This window comes from Esox lucius, chromosome 1 (genome assembly GCF_011004845.1).
Source record: "Esox lucius isolate fEsoLuc1 chromosome 1, fEsoLuc1.pri, whole genome shotgun sequence".
Taxonomy (NCBI): domain Eukaryota; kingdom Metazoa; phylum Chordata; class Actinopteri; order Esociformes; family Esocidae; genus Esox; species Esox lucius.
The window spans coordinates 40432662-40452452 of NC_047569.1; the positions used below are offsets into that span (position 1 = coordinate 40432662).

At 45.7% G+C, this 19791-nt stretch overlaps 1 protein-coding gene across 2 annotated transcripts in view; it reads left to right on the forward strand.

Moving 5' to 3' along the window:
• Positions 1–19791, forward strand: part of fndc3a (fibronectin type III domain containing 3A) — a 94190-nt gene that overhangs the window by 7726 nt on the left and 66673 nt on the right. For both annotated transcript variants that reach the window (XM_029119395.2, XM_029119396.2), the window contains exon 2: positions 4301–4448. In XM_029119395.2, coding sequence (XP_028975228.2) covers positions 4341–4448 — 108 coding nt within the window. In that variant the 5' untranslated portion in view covers positions 4301–4340. The remainder of the gene's footprint in view (positions 1–4300; positions 4449–19791) is intronic.

Sequence of the window (19791 nt, forward strand, 5' to 3'; positions counted from 1 at the left end):
ACACACACACACACCCTACTCGATACTCATTATGCATGTATACACACACACACACACACACACACACACACACCCTACTCGATACTCATTATGCATGTATACACACACACACACACACACACACACACACCCTACTCGATACTCATTATGCATGTATACACACACACACACACACACACACACACACACACACACACACCCTACTCGATACTCATTATGCATGTATACACACACACACACACACACACACACACACACACACACCCTACTCGATACTCATTATGCATGTATACACACACACACACACACACACACACACACACACACCCTACTCGATACTCATTATGCATGTATACACACACACACACACACACACACACACACACACACACACACACCCTACTCGATACTCATTATGCATGTATACACACACACACACACACACACACACACACAACACACACACACACACACACACACACACACACCCTACTCGATACTCATTATGCATGTATACACACACACACACACACACACACACACACACACACACACACCCTACTCGATACTCATTATGCATGTATACACACACACACACACACACACACACACACACACACACACACACCCTACTCGATACTCATTATGCATGTATACACACACACACACACACACACACACACACACACACACACACACACCCTACTCGATACTCATTATGCATGTATACACACACACACACACACACACACACCCTACTCGATACTCATTATGCATGTATACACACACACACACACACACACACACACACACACACACACACACACACCCTACTCGATACTCATTATGCATGTATACACACACACACACACACACACACACACACACACACACACCCTACTCGATACTCATTATGCATGTATACACACACACACACACACACACACACACACACACACACACCCTACTCGATACTCATTATGCATGTATACACACACACACACACACACACACACACACACACACCCTACTCGATACTCATTATGCATGTATACACACACACACACACACACACACACACACACACACACCCTACTCGATACTCATTATGCATGTATACACACACACACACACACACACACACACACACACACACCCTACTCGATACTCATTATGCATGTATACACACACACACACACACACACACACACACACACACACCCTACTCGATACTCATTATGCATGTATACACACACACACACACACACACACACACACACACACACACCCTACTCGATACTCATTATGCATGTATACACACACACACACACACACACACACACACACACACACACCCTACTCGATACTCATTATGCATGTATACACACACACACACACACACACACACACACACACACACCCTACTCGATACTCATTATGCATGTATACACACACACACACACACACACACACACACACACACACCCTACTCGATACTCATTATGCATGTATACACACACACACACACACACACACACACACACACACACACCCTACTCGATACTCATTATGCATGTATACACACACACACACACACACACACACACACACACACACCCTACTCGATACTCATTATGCATGTATACACACACACACACACACACACACACACACACACACACCCTACTCGATACTCATTATGCATGTATACACACACACACACACACACACACACACACACACACACCCTACTCGATACTCATTATGCATGTATACACACACACACACACACACACACACACACACACACACCCTACTCGATACTCATTATGCATGTATACACACACACACACACACACACACACACACACACACACCCTACTCGATACTCATTATGCATGTATACACACACACACACACACACACACACACACACACACACCCTACTCGATACTCATTATGCATGTATACACACACACACACACACACACACACACACACACACACCCTACTCGATACTCATTATGCATGTATACACACACACACACACACACACACACACACACACCCTACTCGATACTCATTATGCATGTATACACACACACACACACACACACACACACACACACACACACCCTACTCGATACTCATTATGCATGTATACACACACACACACACACACACACACACACACACACACACCCTACTCGATACTCATTATGCATGTATACACACACACACACACACACACACACACACACACCCTACTCGATACTCATTATGCATGTATACACACACACACACACACACACACCCTACTCGATACTCATTATGCATGTATACACACACACACACACACACACCTTATTCAGTGCATTTGGAAAGTCTTCAGACCCCTTCAGTTTTCCACATTTTGTTACTATACAGCTTTATTCTAAAATGGGTTACATTTATTATCCTCCCTCATCAATCTACATACAATACCCCATAATGACCTAGCAAACAGTTGTTTTTAAGTAGTCAGTGCATTTGCTATGACACTCGCTCCTTTGCTATGATACTAGGTCCTTGAGATGTTTCTACAACTAACTTGGAGTCCATCTGTGGTCATGTCAATCGATTGGACATGATTTGGAATGGCTCATAGCTGTCTATATAGGTCCCACAGATGACCGTACATGTCAGAGGGAAAACCAAGCCATGATGTGGAAGGAATGTCCTCAGAGTTCCGAGACAGGGTTGTGTCATGGCACACATCTGTGGAAGGTACCAAATATCAGCAGTTTTGAGGGTCCCCAAAGGTTATTTTTATTTGTTAAGTGACTACGCTACGTTAGTCCGATTTTGGTTTCCCGCTAGTCCGTTACCCGGTAGTCCATTTCCCGCTTGTCCGGTTCCCGCTAGTCCGGTTCCCGCTTGTCCGGTTCCAGGTAGCGGCAGTGGAAAAACATTCCACAGACTCAAAAAGGCTGTCGTCTCCATTACCGTGGAAACCTCCTGTCCTTAAAGGGGCAGCTGAAAATCTCATCTGTGATATTTTGGCTTAGACTCACGCAACCCAAGGTTTTGGAAAATGAGCATTATACCACATGACCTTTTCTCTGGGCCCGAGGTGTTTTTCTTCGGTACTTTCTATAGTTTCCCTTTAGATAGGAAGAGAGGGGAAACAGCAGAAGACCCAAAATGTGTTGGCGTCTGATTGATATATGGTGTATATGGTAACTTGTTCAGCACCAGTCAGAATATCAGTTAGAATCATCTGACAACCAGTGGTTACAATATATTTACAACTTCATGACGCGATCAGTTCGTGTCCCAAAAATAGTTAACAGGTCTTGAGATTCATAATGAATACAACACATTTCTGTGATTATTCAGTCTGGCTATGTGTTACCGGGTGTTGATGCACCCGGTAACACATAGCCAGTCCAATAACTCATTTCAAACTGGGCATATCATCTGTATTTAATAAATATCACGACCCAGGTGGCCCTCACAACCCATGTGTTAATATGTAATTAATATGCTAATATGTGTTAATATGTAATTGCATGGTAAACTAACCGTGTTCCATGCCCATGCACGGAGCAAACACCAAGCCTTTACGGAGGCCTGGCAGCCTTGACGTGGATCTGGGTTCACTGTGTCTCCTGCAGTGACTAAGTGTTTAGTGTTGAGGGCTGTTAGTCATGTCATTCAGAGAGAGCATCCGCTGTGACAATGGCTAGTTATCGAGAGCTCCAGTGACGCCACCCAGAGGTCACCGGGTTCCCTGGTCGGTGGCGGAGGACCTCCCGGTCGGGCCTGTAGGGTGCCTCTTGGGCCGGAGCGGTCGTGCCCACCTGGATGACTAATGGTGACCTTGTTGTCAGTGGCCCGGACACTGGCGTGTGCTGCCGTGATGAATAACCCCGGCCAACCCGTCCATGTCGTTGCTCGTGTCACCGCTTCTGTCTCTCGGTTGTCTCGCCGATGTGCGGCGGTGGTGGAGGCAGGATGCGCCAGTCTGGACGGACGCTCAAGGCTCTTTTTCTTTGTGACCAATGCCATCTGTGGTGACTGAGTGGACCCTCCAGGCGGCTGCGTTGGCGCACCCCCCTCCCAGTCTGAAGACGTGGTCAGGATGCTTCGTCGCGGTTAGGGATGGGTTGAGATATCGGGCCCTCTGGCAGCTTTAAGAAAGGATTTCCATTCATTTGTGCCATTGTACTGATTCATGTTGGGTTCTGTTCATGGTACCGGTCCGTGTTGGGTTCTGTTCATGGTACTGATCCGTGGTGTTCTGTCATTTGTGTTGCAGAAGTTTGGAGTCCCTCGTCAGTGGTGTGAATGACGGAGTCATGGCAGAACACCCCCCCCCACTGGAGTCCGGCCAGATACTCAGTCCTGACGTCCCTCTCCTCGCCTCGCCCCCCCCTGGCATGGTCAACGGAGACGGACCCCAGCAGGTACTGGTTGGAGCAGCGTTGGGAGAGTTTGAGTCATTATAGATAACCCTAAGCCTTTTCCTATGCTTTCTCCCATTTCCTAAAAGTTCTGCATGTAACCCCCTAATTTACTTTTAGTTAAAACCCCACATTTACATTTGTGTTCCATCTTCAGCCATAGTTAACTGGAGTTAAGAGGAAAAACCTTATCTGAAATTTGTGAAAGTACCAGCTAAGTTTACTGTCTGAGACTAGATTTGGGCCCAAAAGAGTCAATTTTATAGTATTTGTTCTCCAAATTCAGCAATGTCCATTTTATTTTTGTCATTCTGTTTTTAATATCACACCTCCATATTAACACCTTAGGCAGCAGTTGTGTGGGTCAGCTGTTTTTCTTTTCACCCACATGGGCCCATAATTCCAAACATGCCACTAGCAAACTAATGGAGGTTCTGAAGCCGCTAATATAGAAAACTGCTGTAACCCAGCTACAGTTTGCATAGCGTCGTGTGCTTCACACTGACATAGAGGTGACGTGGCAGCTGAAGTGTTGTGTGCTTTGAGAGACATACTATAGCCTAGTTCTCATAGACTATAGCAAAATACATTTAGCCTAGCAATGTCAATCAACATTCTCCTTGCCTGCAAACCACCCACCCTTTATTACAAAAAATACATTATGAACCTGAACCCACCAGCACTGTGGATGGAACCATGGGACAGTGGGTGACAGCAAGTTCCACGTGGAGGTCCTTGTGCGGCGGACGTCCCAAGGTCCCCGTGCGGCAGTGGTCCCCTTGTGGTGGTTGTCCCCATGCTGTGGTGGTCCCAAGGTCCCCATGCGGTGGTGGTCCCCGTGCGGTGGTGGTCCCAAGGTCCCCATGCGGTGGTAGTCCCTGTGCGGTGGTGGTCCCAAGGTCCCTGTGCATCGGTGGTCCACGTGCGGTGGTGGTCCCAAGGTCCACGTGCGGTGGTGGTCCATGTGCAGCGGTGGTCCCAAGGTCCCCGTGTGGTGGTGGTCCACGTGCGGTGGTGGTCCCTGTGCGGCAGAGGTCCCAAGGTCCCTGTGCATCGGTGGTCCCTGTGCGGTGGTGTTGCCGAGGTCCCCATGCGTAGAGTGCAGGGCAGATAGAGATCCCTGTACTTAGAGAGCAGGGTAGGTAAAATGCAGTGATTATTATTACTGATATTAGGTACTATATTAGTTATATTTTCAGTGATTGAATGCAATTACATCCAATCACTATGGCCCAGCCGTTGTCTATGCCTTTATTACATCCAATCACCTTTTGGTGCATAAGGATTCCAGTCTGCACTTCCTGGTTGATCAAGCAGTGTAATAATTAACAGCATGATATGGAAGACACATCTCAACATCGACTGTCCCAAGTCCTCTGGGAGTTGCTGCGATGAGAGAGGGCCTTGATCTCCTTGGATATTATAAAATAGGAGAGAAAAACAGGCTAAAAGTAAGACCTGTCATATAGTGCTTACATTTTTCTAAACCACTATGTAAGTCTGGATTTCGTGATTCAGTCTGCAATCTCTGCCACACAAATTATAAAGCCCTACTATATTAAGTAAACCTACTTTACTATTGAATCCCTTTGAACAGTTGAGCTGGGATATTCAAATGCAAGGACTTCTTTGGCAGTTGTTTTTGACGATTATTAAAAGGAGCTGAACCGTCAGTGTTGTGGAATCATTTTAATATTGAGGTAAGATTTGAATTGAGACATGGGATCTGATAGGAGTGCTGCCTCTTTCGATCCTGTTATTATTGACACATGGTCTGACATGGTACGTAGTAAACCTTCTCTCTTCGGCGGTTGCATAGCTAAAGGACTTGTAAAGGCTTTGTTATATCTTTTTTCTAAGCATCACTTCCAAATTAATCTTTTATACTTGTTTTTATACTTCTATGATGACTTATTTAGCCTCATTCAAAATGTGCATATTTTTCCAAAAACAATAACATCCTTCTGGTTCAACATTTGATATGTTGTCTTTGTACTATTTTCAATTGAATATAGGGATTAAATGATTTGCACATCATTGCATTCTGTTTTTATTTGCATTTTACACAGCGTCCCAACATTTTTGGAAACGTGGTTATACATCCAATCACTATGACCCAGCCTTTGTCTGTGCTTTTATTACATTCCATCACCTTTTGGTATATTAGGATTCCAGTCTACACTTCCTGGTTGAATAAACAGCGTTATAACGAACAGAATGATATTGGAGGTGCTTTGGAAGACATGTCTCAACATCGACTGTCCCGAGGCCCTGGGAGTTGTTGCGATGAGGCAGGGCCTTCATCTCCTTTGATATTACAGAAGAGAAGAGAAAAACAGGCTGAAAGTAAGATCTGTCGTATAGTGCCGTCATTTTGGGAACGGCTCTGTTAGCACAATGACTAAATGAAGATCAAAAGTAACTCGTTACTTATTCATAAAGGTAATCTTGTTACGTAACCCTCAGCTCTGCTGACGACCTTGGCTCAACTCTGGTGTGTGTGTTGGGGTGATATTGACTTGGTTTGACAGTCCCCAACGTTTCTCCTGTCACTTTGGCCACCGTTCATTTGTTTGATTTGCTTAAAGGGGTTTGGTCATATAAAACAGTCAAAACAAATCAACTTCTGTCACACGCTTTGTTAACATCTGGTGTCCACCCACTGTGAAATGCTTACATACAGGACTTTTAAGTAAATAAAACGTAATATAGAAAATACTAACAGAAGGACCAGACACACAGTGATGTGAATGACAAAAAAAGGGTTGATTTCCAGGGACTATCAGAGCTATGACTGGTTGTGACTAACTTATATTCCCTACACCAGGACAATTACTAATATAGTGATAGAAAAATATAAGTGCCTGTTATCAATGCAACATGCAACAATTTCAGAGACAGTGTTACAGTTCATCCAAGGAGGTCAGTCCAATATAAGCAGTCCCTGATCTATTGATTTCATGTGATGAATAGCACGCACATGAGCTCTCTTGAGATGGTTTCTGGCAGTTTTTGCTGAGATTTTGCAGAGGAATTGATATTGAAGTCTCTGGTAACAGTTGTGGTGGATTTTCTTGCAGCCAGCAGGCCAGTAGCTCACTCCCTCAAATCCTGAGACACCTGTTGCATTGTGTCGTATGATACCTGTGTTGTGTGAAACAAGGTGTGTCTGAGTAAGGATCCTGCTGTAAATCAGCTTCTTAACATACCATATTTGTCAGGTGGATGGATTATCTTGGCAAAGGAGGGATGCTCACTAACGGGTGTAAGCAAATTTGTCCACAAAATGTAAAAAACATTTTAACTTGGTTAATATATATTTTTGTTAAGTGCAACTCTGCCACGCTTCCTAAAATGTGTCTGAAATAACCCCTGATTCCTGTGCGCCCTGCTTTAAGTAGTACGTGGTATGTGCAATGGGGTGCATTTTGTTACACATTTTGTTCAGTTCCTTGAATTTTTCTACAGTGAGAAATGCCTAATAGAACAGGCTGTGGGAGTATTACCCCAGTGTGTTCTTGTCAAATAGTCTTTCTATGAGGGGTTTTCATCTCTTCTACTAATTATTATTCTTTGGTGGTGTCGCTGGGCTGTCCATTCTAGTATGTTTTGATGGTTTTGTTGCCAGGTGATCCATTCTAGTAATTATGGCTGTGGATGCTTTCAGAAGTCAGCATTTTCAAACATTTTCAAACTGCATCTGTGTTCACATTAAAACAAGTGATATTTTATCCATGGGTCCACTCAGTGCTGTAGAAATCTGGACAGTCAGCCTGTAAGACAGTGTGATGTCAAAACATACATTTATTGCCCTGTGCCATAATAAATCAGACAGCCATTTTACTTATCTGAGCAATATAATTTCCCTGACCACTCAAGCTGAGATACGCCAATCAGCCATAACATTATGACCACCTGCCTAATATTGTGTAGGTCCCCCTTTTGCCACCAAAACAGCCCTGACCCATTGAGGCATGAACTCCACTAGAACTCTAAAGGTGTGCTGTGGTATCTGGCACCAAGACGTTAGCAGCAGATCCTCTAAGTCCTGTAAATTGTGAAGTGGGGCCTCCCTGGATTGGACTTGGTTGTTCAGCACATCCCACAGATGCTCGATTGGATTGAGATCTGGGGAATATGAATACTTGTTGCTGTGTACCTCAAACCCCCTCCAGGTGTCACTGTCGTTGCCCACGTGGGCGTTGAAGTCCCCCAGTAGAACGATAGAGTCCCCAGTCGGAGCACTTTCCAGCACCCCTCCCAGAGACTCCAAGAAGGTCGGGTACTCTGCACTGCCGTTCGGCCCGTAGGCACAAACAACAGTGAGAGACCTATCCCCGACCCGTAGGCGCAGGGAAACAACCCTCTCGTTCACCGGGGTAAACTCCAACACATGGCGGCAGAGCTGGGGAGCTATAAGCAAACCCACACCAGCCCGCCGCCTCTCACCATGGGCAACTCCAGAGTGGTGAAGAGTCCATCCTCTCTCAAGGAGTGTGGTTCCAGAGCCCAAGCCGTGCGTAGAGGTGATCCCGACTACCTCTAATCGGAACCTCTCAACCTCACGCACTAACTCAGGCTCCTTCCCCGCCAGCGAGGTGACATTCCACGTCCCTAGAGCTAGTTTCCGTGTCCAGAGATCGGGTTGTCTAGGCCCCTGCCTTCGACTGCCGCCCAATCCTCTTCGCACCGGCCCCTTATGGTCCCTCCTGTGGGTGGTGAGCCCACGGGAGGGCGGCCCCATGTCGCCCGTTCGGGCTGAGCCCGGCCGGGCCCCATGGGGGAAGGCCCGGCCACCAGGCGCTCGCATACGAGCCCCAACCCCGGGCCTGGCTCCAGGGTGGGGCCCCGGCTGCGCCATACCGGGCGACGTCACGGTACTCATAATTTTTTTCATCATTAAGGGGGTTTCCTGGGAAGGTGTTCCGGTCCCGTCCCACCGGGAGGAGGCCCCGGGGAAGACCTAGGACACGCTGGAGGGACTATGTCTCCCGGCTGGCCTGGGAACGCCTCGGTGTCCCCCCGGAAGAGCTGGAGGAAGTGTCTGGGGAGAGGGAAGTCTGGGCATCCCTGCTTAGACTGCTGCCCCTGCGACCCGGCCCCGGATAAGCTGAAGAAGATGGTATGGTATGGTATGGTGTACCTCAAACCATTCCTGGACCATTTTTACTTTGTGGCAGGGCGCATCATCTTGCTGAAAGAGGCCAATGCAATCAGGGAATACCGTTGCCTTGAAAAGGTGCACATGGTCTGCAACAATGCTTAGGTATGAGATACGTGTCATAGTAACATGAATCAATGGCAGGACCCAAGGTTTCCCAGCAGAACATTGCCCAAAGCATCACACTGCCTCCGCCAGCTTTCCTTTTTCCTATAGTGCATCCTGGTGCCGTGTGTTCTCCAGGTAAGAGACACACACTCACCCGGCCATCCACGTGATGTAAATTAAAACGTGATTCATCAGACCAGGCCACCTTCTTCCACTGCTCCGTGGTCCATTTCTGATGTTCATGTGCCCATTATAGGTGCTTTCAGCAGTGGACAGGGGTCAGCATGGGCACCCTGACTGGTCTGCTGCTACGCAGCCCCATACACAACAAACTGCAATGCACAGTGTGTTCTGACACCTTTCTATCAGTACCAACATTAACCTTTTCAGCAATGTGAACTACAGTAGCTCGTCTGTTGGATCGGACCACACGGGCCAGCCTTCTCTCTTCACGAGCATCATTGAGCCTTGGCCCCCCATGACCCTGTCATCGGTTCGCCGCTTTTCTTTCCTCAGACTACTTTTGATTGGTACTGACCACTGCAGACCGGGAACACCCCACAAGGGCTGCAGTTTTGGAGATGCTCTGACCCAGTCGTCTAGCCATTGTGATGGTAATTCCATCAATTGGAACTCTTAAAGGAGCAAGTGCAGAGACAAAATTCTCTTGGCACAATTAAAAGTTTATTTGCAAATAGAGAGACGTGTCAAAAGCTTACAAAATAATCTTCTGAGGAATATCTGAGTTAGATACATGAACAGTCAGTATTTATTACAGTTAAAAGGGGTGTGGTAAGTTACTGCCCTGCTGTCTTATGTCACATAGGTTTTATCCAAAGGGTGAGCTGTCCCCCCACCTTATCCTTCCAGCCCTAATGTTTACCCAAATGAGCCAATTGCCCCTACTTCCCCCAAGGACCACATTCCTAAGGAACAAAGGACAGATACCCTTATTGGTTTAGGTTGATAAACAGATGGTCAGAGTACCTCATAATCCTCTGATTTTATACAGACATGGGTCACAAACAAAGACCAGAGATACATACCTGGTAATAGAAAAGCAGACATTTATCAAATGTACCTTAGTTCAAGAACTTCCATAACACCATTACAATTTGTCCCTTGTCAAAGTCACTCAGATCCTTACGTTTGCCCATATTTCCTGCTTCTAACACATCAACTTTGAGGACAGAATGCTCACTTGCTATTATATCCCACCCACTGACAGGTGCCATGATAACGAGATTATCAGTGTTAATCTCTTCACCTGTCAGGGGTTATAATGTTATGGCTGATTTGTGTGTTCTGCAGCTATATAAATGGGTAGTGTTTGAAACAAGGATTGGGTTGCTTTTGTGTTACGGGACACCTGTTGATTAAATATTTGGTAACTTCAGTAGCTTAGTGGTTAGAGTGTCTGTTGAGTAACAGAAAGGTTGCTGGATCTAATACCTGAGACGTCAAACCTATTCTATTCTTCATTGAGCGTTAATAGCTAATGTAAATCTCTTGGGACAAGAGCATTTGACCAATGAATAGAATCTGACCATTATCAACTTTAGTTCTATTTTTTTTTTTTTATGTTCCTGTTTTGATTTGACACTACTGATGCAGTACTTGTTTTGTTGGGGTCTTTATAGTCTCCACCTGTTTATGAACTCAAAATTTCCGGGTAACGGCTTTATACTCCTCCCTTTTTCCTCTGCTGCCCTGAGGTGCTTTACTGGGGCCCTTTTGTCCTCCCCTTGATGAGGCCTGATTGGTGCAGGTGTGCCTCGGGCAAGGTAGTTCTCCCAGTGTTGCTGCCCTTATCACAATGCAGGAAAGAGTATGCTCATTCTTGAAAAATTACAAATGAACATGAAAATTCAGCGGGTGCCGCTGTCAGATATCAGCTGGTTTATCAATAAACCAGCCATGGATTGCAAGTCATTATTTTTACATTGACATTATGGTAATACAGTATCCATAGCAATTTACAGTCATTCCGATCAACTGAAGTAAGCAAACATCCTAATGTCAACCATAGAAAGTAGGGAAGGGATGGTTGGCCTTTCTCATGGCCCGGTTCATTTCATGGCTCAGAGCTCAATGTTTGGCCACAGTTCTGTTTAAGAAATGTAATCACAATAATATGACTGTACAAAATGTGTTTATTGTAACCAATGCTTGGAAATCCTTAACATTGTGAAAACAAATGCATTACTGTATATTGCACTTAACAGTAAAAAGTTTACATATTTTCTTAAAATGTAATAAAAATTGTGTCATTAGCCTTAATGCCAGTTTAAATATGGGGCCGGTTAGCCTTAATGGCAGTATGATGCCGGTTTAAATATGGTGTTGGTTAGCCTTTGTTGGTTTCAATATGGTGTCGGTTAGCCTTAATGCTAGTTTAAATATGGTGTTGGTTAGCCTTTGTTGGTTTCAATATGGTGTCGGTTAGCCTTAATGCTAGTTTAAATATGGTGTTGGTTAGCCTTTGTTGGTTTCAATATGGTGTCGGTTAGCCTTAATGCTAGTTTAAATATGGTGTTGGTTAGCCTTTGTTGGTTTCAATATGGTGTCGGTTAGCCTTAATGCTAGTTTAAATATGGTGTTGGTTAGCCTTTGTTGGTTTCAATATGGTGTCGGTTAGCCTTAATGCTAGTTTAAATATGGTGTTGGTTAGCCTTTGTTGGTTTCAATATGGTGTCGGTTAGCCTTAATGCTAGTTTAAATATGGTGTTGGTTAGCCTTTGTTGGTTTCAATATGGTGTCGGTTAGCCTTAATGCTAGTTTAAATATGGTGCTGGCCAAACTTGATGCCAGATTAAATGCACTGGCATATGATGCCCTCCAGAGATGCAAAACAAGACCTCAGTAAAAGCACCTAGAAGGATTGTTTTAAAATTTTTATAAATCAATAATATATTAATTTAATCACATAATGCTAATTTTATTATAACTCTGTGTGGTTGGAAATATGAGAGTAATTTTACTTCTGCCGTATGTGTGTGGCTCAGTGGAAAGCTGGTTTAAGATGCAAAGCCCTCCCTGATTGTGGGAAGGAGGGCTTTATTTGACCCGGGGCTTTTTTTGACCCAGGGTTGTTTTCACACGGGTATGGCTTCTGGTGAGATTTTCAGTTTCTCTCGTCTGTCTGTGATGTCAGGTCTGTTCCTGATGCTGATTGGCTGAGGTCACTGTAGAAAATCCTGGGCTGATAGCCGATGACCTTTGGTGGACGTTTAGCGGGGACATTAGCCACTATCTGAAAGCAGAAAGTCTGTCCGGCACGTGAATTTCTGCACATGCACACACAGAAACACACACCTCTGTCTCTGTGGGGCTTGGTCGCCATACCTGTTGTGTAGCCCAAACATACACCTTGGATGGAGCCTCTGTGGAAGTCATTGAGGATCTTATGGGACAAGACGCACTTCTTCAGCCACCTAGGTTTGTTTTGACGCCTTCAGCACGGCGTTGGTGTGGTTGGATAAGTTTAGTTCGTCTGGTTCTCGTCTGAGGTCTTCTGTATGTATAGAGATGTGGAAAAGCAAAGACCGATCCTAACAACGTACTTAGCTGTCCTACAAGGGATCTGGGACAGTCGTTAAATAACAAGCGTCTTAAGTGCGTCTTAAGTAACGATGGCTTTGGGGACCTGGGGAAATGAGTCAAGGCTCCTCTGAAGGTTCCAGTGATTAACTTGGTCTTATGATGAGGAAACCAGGCCCAGGAATGTTCATTACCATAACCTTTCTGAGAAGATTTTTATTTTATTTTAAATGACTAATTACAGCACGATTCCCTCCCTCCCACCTAGCCTCCCTCCCTCCCTTCTCCCTCCACCTCCCACTCTCTCTTCGGCTGTTTGCCTCGCTCTGTGTTTGAGGAAGGCTGCCTGCTTGATGAATCAGTCTGTTGTTTAGCGATACTTAACTAATGGTCCTGGAGCCCAGCTGTTTTCTCCTGTTGTAAATATCACCCGCGTGCTGTCTAAATGTCATTCTGTCCCCTACGTAGTGCACTCCTTCTGTTGAGCTGTTTTGCTCTCCCCATTCGTCCTGGCCAAAAGTAGTGCACTAAACACCGAATAGGGTGCGGTTTGAGCGTGGGGCCGGGACATTTTGCGTATGCTCTGACGGTGCAACCTGACGTAGGCTTCGTGGCTTTTATGTTTTTATAGATTTGCTTTGTCTTCTGTTGGCTTTACAGCTCCAGCAGGCTCTGTTTTATCTCCATTCTCTCAAAGGGTTGGTTGTTCTGTGTCTGTCTGTAAGTGTGACTGTCGGTGGGACCGTGGATTGGGCCAGACTTTGCAATCTGCTGCAGCCTGACCGCAGGCAGACCAAATACTACCCTTGGCCGTAAAGCGCACCCACATTGAACAGAGCCATATACACTATTCTGTATAGGTGCCAAGACCACCATTTGGGATGCAGTAATAATAATAATCACTTATTGATTTTGTAAAGCACTTTTCTTTATTGAGAAATAATCTGAAAATGTATGAACATTTAAATAATAATAAATATAAAATGATACATAAGCAACTAATAAAATTAAATAAAAGTAGTATCAGAAAAATAAATTAAATATACAGAATATATACATTAAACCATTATAATAGTGCAGTAGACTATAATAATAGTAATAAATACAGCTCCGGAAAAAATGAAGAGACCACTGCACCTTTTTCTTTCCTTTCCAGAAATTTTGAAAAGGAAGGTTTTGAGTGAGGAACAGAAAATTAAAAGACCACTGATAATTGAACACGTCTGTTCCTCACTCAAAACTTTCCTTTTCAACTTTTTGGAAAGGAAAAAAAAAGGTGCAGTGGTCTCTTAATTTTTTCTGGACCTGTTTTATTATATAATAATGTGCAGTTTTTTTTTTATGAAAGGGAACTGTAGGGCAACAGAAAGGTTATTCTTAAGGCCATGACTGTCTGTGCAGCCCTGAGGCTGTCAGCACGATAGTTCCAGAGGTGAGCTCCAGTGTTGGGAAAGGCACGGTCTCCCATTTTTCCCAGAGCCGGGTCCTTGGTTCATTAAGCAAGGTACACTACAAGTCTCTGTATAAGGTCTAATCTAGCTCATGTGTTAAGAGCCTGGCAATACCACTGTAGGGCTGAGGGTTTAAAGATGCAGTTTGCGATTTCTGACCACTGGTTGTAAAACTGTCTCTGTCAATCCATGAAGTGTCCCTGGAAATTCTGTACCATGTCTTGTAGGTGTACCATGTCATCAAAACCGCTAGTTTTCAAACACCACCGGGCTGAATCGGTGTAGTAGCAAGACGCCACCGGGCTGAATCGGTGTAGTAGCAGGACGCCACCGGTCTGAATCGGTGTAGTAGCAGGACGCCACCGGGCTGGATCGGTGTAGTAGCAGGACGCCACCGGGCTGGATCGGTGTAGTAGCAAGACGCCACCGGGCTGAATCGGTGTAGTAGCAGGACGCCACCGGGCTGGATCGGTGTAGTAGCAGGACGCCACCGGGCTGGATCGGTGTAGTAGCAAGACGCCACCGGGCTGAATCGGTGTAGTAGCAGGACGCCACCGGGCTGGATCGGTGTAGTAGCAGGACGCCACCGGGCTGGATCGGTGTAGTAGCAGGACGCCACCGGGCTGGATCGGTGTAGTAGCAGGACGCCACCGGGCTGGATCGGTGTAGTAGCAGGACGCCACCGGGCTGGATCGGTGTAGTAGCAGGACGCCACCGGGCTGGATCGGTGTAGTAGCAGGACGCCACCGGGCTGGATCGGTGTAGTAGCAGGACGCCACCGGGCTGGATCGGTGTAGTAGCAGGACGCCACCGGGCTGGTTCGGTGTAGTAGCAGGATGCCACCGGGCTGGATCGGTGTAGTAGCAGGACGCCACCGGGCTGGATCGGTGTAGTAGCAGGACGCCACCGGGCTGGTTCGGTGTAGTAGCAGGATGCCACCGGGCTGGATCGGTGTAGTAGCAGGACGCCACCGGGCTGGATCGGTGTAGTAGCAGGACGCCACCGGGCTGGATCGGTGTAGTAGCAGGACGCCACCGGGCTGGATCGGTGTAGTAGCAGGACGCCACCGGGCTGGATCGGTGTAGTAGCAGGACGCCACCGGGCTGGTTCGGTGTAGTAGCAGGATGCCACCGGGCTGGATCGGTGTAGTAGCAGGACGCCACCGGGCTGGATCGGTGTAGTAGCAGGACGCCACCGGGCTGGTTCGGTGTAGTAGCAGGATGCCACCGGGCTGGATCGGTGTAGTAGCAGGACGCCACCGGGCTGGATCGGTGTAGTAGCAGGACGCCACCGGGCTGGATCGGTGTAGTAGCAGGACGCCACCGGGCTGGTTCGGTGTAGTAGCAGGATGCCACCGGGCTGGATCGGTGTAGTAGCAGGACGCCACCGGGCTGGATCGGTGTAGTAGCAGGACGCCACCGGGCTGGTTCGGTGTAGTAGCAGGATGCCACCGGGCTGGATCGGTGTAGTAGCAGGACGCCACCGGGCTGGATCGGTGTAGTAGCAGGACGCCACCGGGCTGGATCGGTGTAGTAGCAGGACGCTACAGCTAGCTCACATGTTGTTTCATCCTTTGGTTTATTGTGAATGTCAACATTTATCAACAAACACATTGAAACAAACACATTGAAACAAAGCAGAGTGGGTTATTATGACTGTGGGCTGACAAGTGTTTATACCGAAGGGTGTGTTCGTATTTTCACTCTGGCATCCATACCGAAGGGTGTGTCAGTCCCGTGAGGGTCTCAGGATATTACTTCTCTCCGCCAGATCATATGGATCCCAGGGTAGCGCTGCTCCTTACAGCCTCTGACTGGAGAGGGACCACCACCATAACAGCATCACACTCTTGATCAGCCCCTGACCTAAACGTGAACCCTAGGCGTTGAGTTATGTCTGAGCTCGTGTTCCTCACCCATGGCTCTGGGGGATGGATATGGCTGCGAAGGTTAACCCTTTGGGTGGGAGTGTTTGTCACTACTGCTCTTGCTCTCTCTGCTTTAGTACCTGAGTATTACCTTACACATATACGTACATTATGGCCTGTTGCTAAAATAATCACTTCTCCCTTTCCTCCACTCCTCACTGCCCCATTTCTCTCTGTCTCTGTCCCCCCCTTGTCTCTCTCTGTCCCCCCCTTGTCTCTCTCTGTCCCCCCCTTGTCTCTCTCTGTCCCCACCCTTGTCTCTCTCTGTCCCCACCCTTGTCTCTCTCTGTCCCCACCCTTGTCTCTCTCTGTCCCCACCCTTGTCTCTCTCTGTCCCCACCCTTGTCTCTCTCTGTCCCCACCCTTGTCTCTCTCTATCTCCCTCTTTCCATGTCTCCTTTCTCTGACACCCGTTGTCTCTCTCTCTGCCCCCCCCCCTTGTCTCTCTCTTTGTCTCTCCCTGTCTCTCTCTTTGTCCCTCCCTGTCTCTCTCTCTGTCCCCCCCCGTCTCTGTCTTCCATTCTCTTTCTCTTTCCCTTCATTTTCTTTCTTGTACCCCTTTGTGTTTTTTTCTTTCTCTGATTCTCTTTCTCTCACCCTCTGTTTTTGCTCTGGAACCAAAGCAATGTTTCCATAGCAATGCTTTGTCTCCAGTGGGTGGATGGAACTTAACACCTACCAGAAGACACCAGCAGACTCGTTGACCCTCCAGCCTGTGGAAGGCAGGCAGCAGGCTAAATGGGTTACCGTAACCACCATTGATTCTGACTGACTGTCCATTTCATGTCCTTTCAGTGGCTCATGACCCCCAGATTGTTATGGAGCATTTCCTCTAGTTATTAACTGACATTATTTTTCATTAATGAAACATTCTTTTGTTATAATACGATTAGATATTTGAGACATGTAGCTGACTGTGCCCAAGTGTTAGCATGTATGCTACTGTTCAGCAGTTTGGGGTCACTTGTTTTTGAAATAAAATAGTTTGTATGTCAATTAAAATAACATCATTTATCAGACTTACAGGTTAGACGTTTTAAATGTTGTGAATTACTTTTGTAGCTGGAAACCAGATGGAATATCTACAATACATAGGCTTAAAGACTGAAAATAGCTGATTAATAAAACTGGCCTTCTTTAGACTAGTTGAGTATGTGAAGCATCAGCCTTCGTGGGTTCGATTACAGGCTCAAAATGTCCATAAACAAAGAACTTGGATCTAAACCCTATTGAGCTGTTGTAGGAGCAGCTTGATTGTAAGTGAACATCAAGCCAATCCAACTTCTGGGCGGTGCTTCAGGAAGCATGGGGTGAAATCTCTTCAGATTACCTCAACAAACTGACAGCTAGAATGCCAAAGGTCTGCAAATGGAGGATTCTTTGACGTTTTGAACATTTTGAGTAAGGAATAGAAGTGTTCAATTTGCAGTAGTCTCTTAATTTTAACCCTTCTGTTCATCACTCAAAACCTTCCTTTTCAACTTTTTTGGAAAGGAAAGAAAAAGGTGCAGTGATCTCTTAATTTTTTCCAGAGCTGTATATCTACTATAAACCACTCCCTATAACAAGTACATTATATTTTACACTGTATTAAACCACATTGTTAACGTTCTTTCATTCACGCTGTGAATTTGAGTAGTTGACAATTCGAAGTAAAATATCACAATATACCACAATAGTAATATATTACAATATCAAGAAAAGCAAAAACCCATAGATGCCATGGTAATGCATGTGGAGGCTTCCATTTAATTTAAGCATTTTCTTAGCTGGAGTTAAACCAGCTAGCCATAGCTTTTGTTGTTTTGAGAGTAACAAGGATGTGCTATCATTCAGCAATAACACAACTGGAGAGCAAGGGACATCGAAGCCTAATATTTGTGACAAGGATGCTGTACTGTATTTTGTTATGACATGATAATAGTAAGCAGGGGCTGGACTCAAAACCCCATTCTCCGCAATAGGGAATTCAGACAAACACCAGACACACAAATTCATCTTAATGTATTGTATTTAAACAATATTAAAGAAATATAGTACACATCCAATTTGGACCAGATGTCTTCATAAAAATCGTCCAAACCCACCCATGGACCCTCCACATCTAAATGTAAATGGTCATTTTGGGTGCTGTCAATTTCCTCAAATTAATTTCCTTAACTTGCCTTTCAACTAAATGTTGCAAGAATGCTATTCCTATCTATTTTTTAGCTGTTGTGTTTTGAATGCGGTCTCTCCCATATCAGCGTCAGGCCAACACCCCTGTGAGAACCTCCTTGCCCTGAGCTGCAAAATGGGACCCTGGAATGCAGGTCAGCTTCCACCCCCTGACGAGGCTCACCTGCCTCCATGTAAACCTCATCAGGAGGTGCCTCTTTTGGTCTTGACAGGTGCAACTTAGGCTTGCTCCTTCACCTTATTTTCAGGCAGGTGGAACAGTTCTACTCTAATGTACTCCACTTGACTAATCTAATATTCTTGTGTTCTCTACTTTATTATTCCAATTCAGTATTGAGCAGTGACTGAAACCATCCCCTTGAGTCAGTCAAATGACCTCTGTAATTCATGTAAGCGAATCGATAACCTGCAGCAGTAAAAGTGCAAAGGAGCAGGAAACTGTCTCTCACCCTCTACCTGTCTGACAGATTCAGCTCTTAGTGGGACTGGGTTTCTTCTCTTTCTGTCAGCCATGTGTTACGACATTTATCGAGCCAAAATGGGTTTCAAGGTTAATGAAGGCTCAAATCTTTTGGAAGCTCCTCTTTTCTATCTGTTTTTATCCCGACTAAGCCTTTATTCTCTGTTTCTTGCGCTCTTCAGAAAGTCTTGCACTTTTCTAGCCAACATTGGAGACAAGGTAATAAAAGCTTTGGCTTCAATTTTATGTTCTCTATTGGTGTGTACTTAACCTTGCCAACAACGACAGTCTGTGTGTTACAATGTTGCATTTTCCTTCCAAAGACTGCCAGTTCTTTTGTGTGCTTAGCTGCCACCTAGGTTTGCAAGAATGGAATGTTACAGGAGGGTTTAAGTTAATGTCCCAAAATGTACACCGTGGTTTTAACATTGCTTCCTACGATCCTCACCAGCTTTGCTTATTTTCACATCCATCACCGTTTGAGTGATTATTGTTGCCATACGAGCCCAATTACTGTCAAC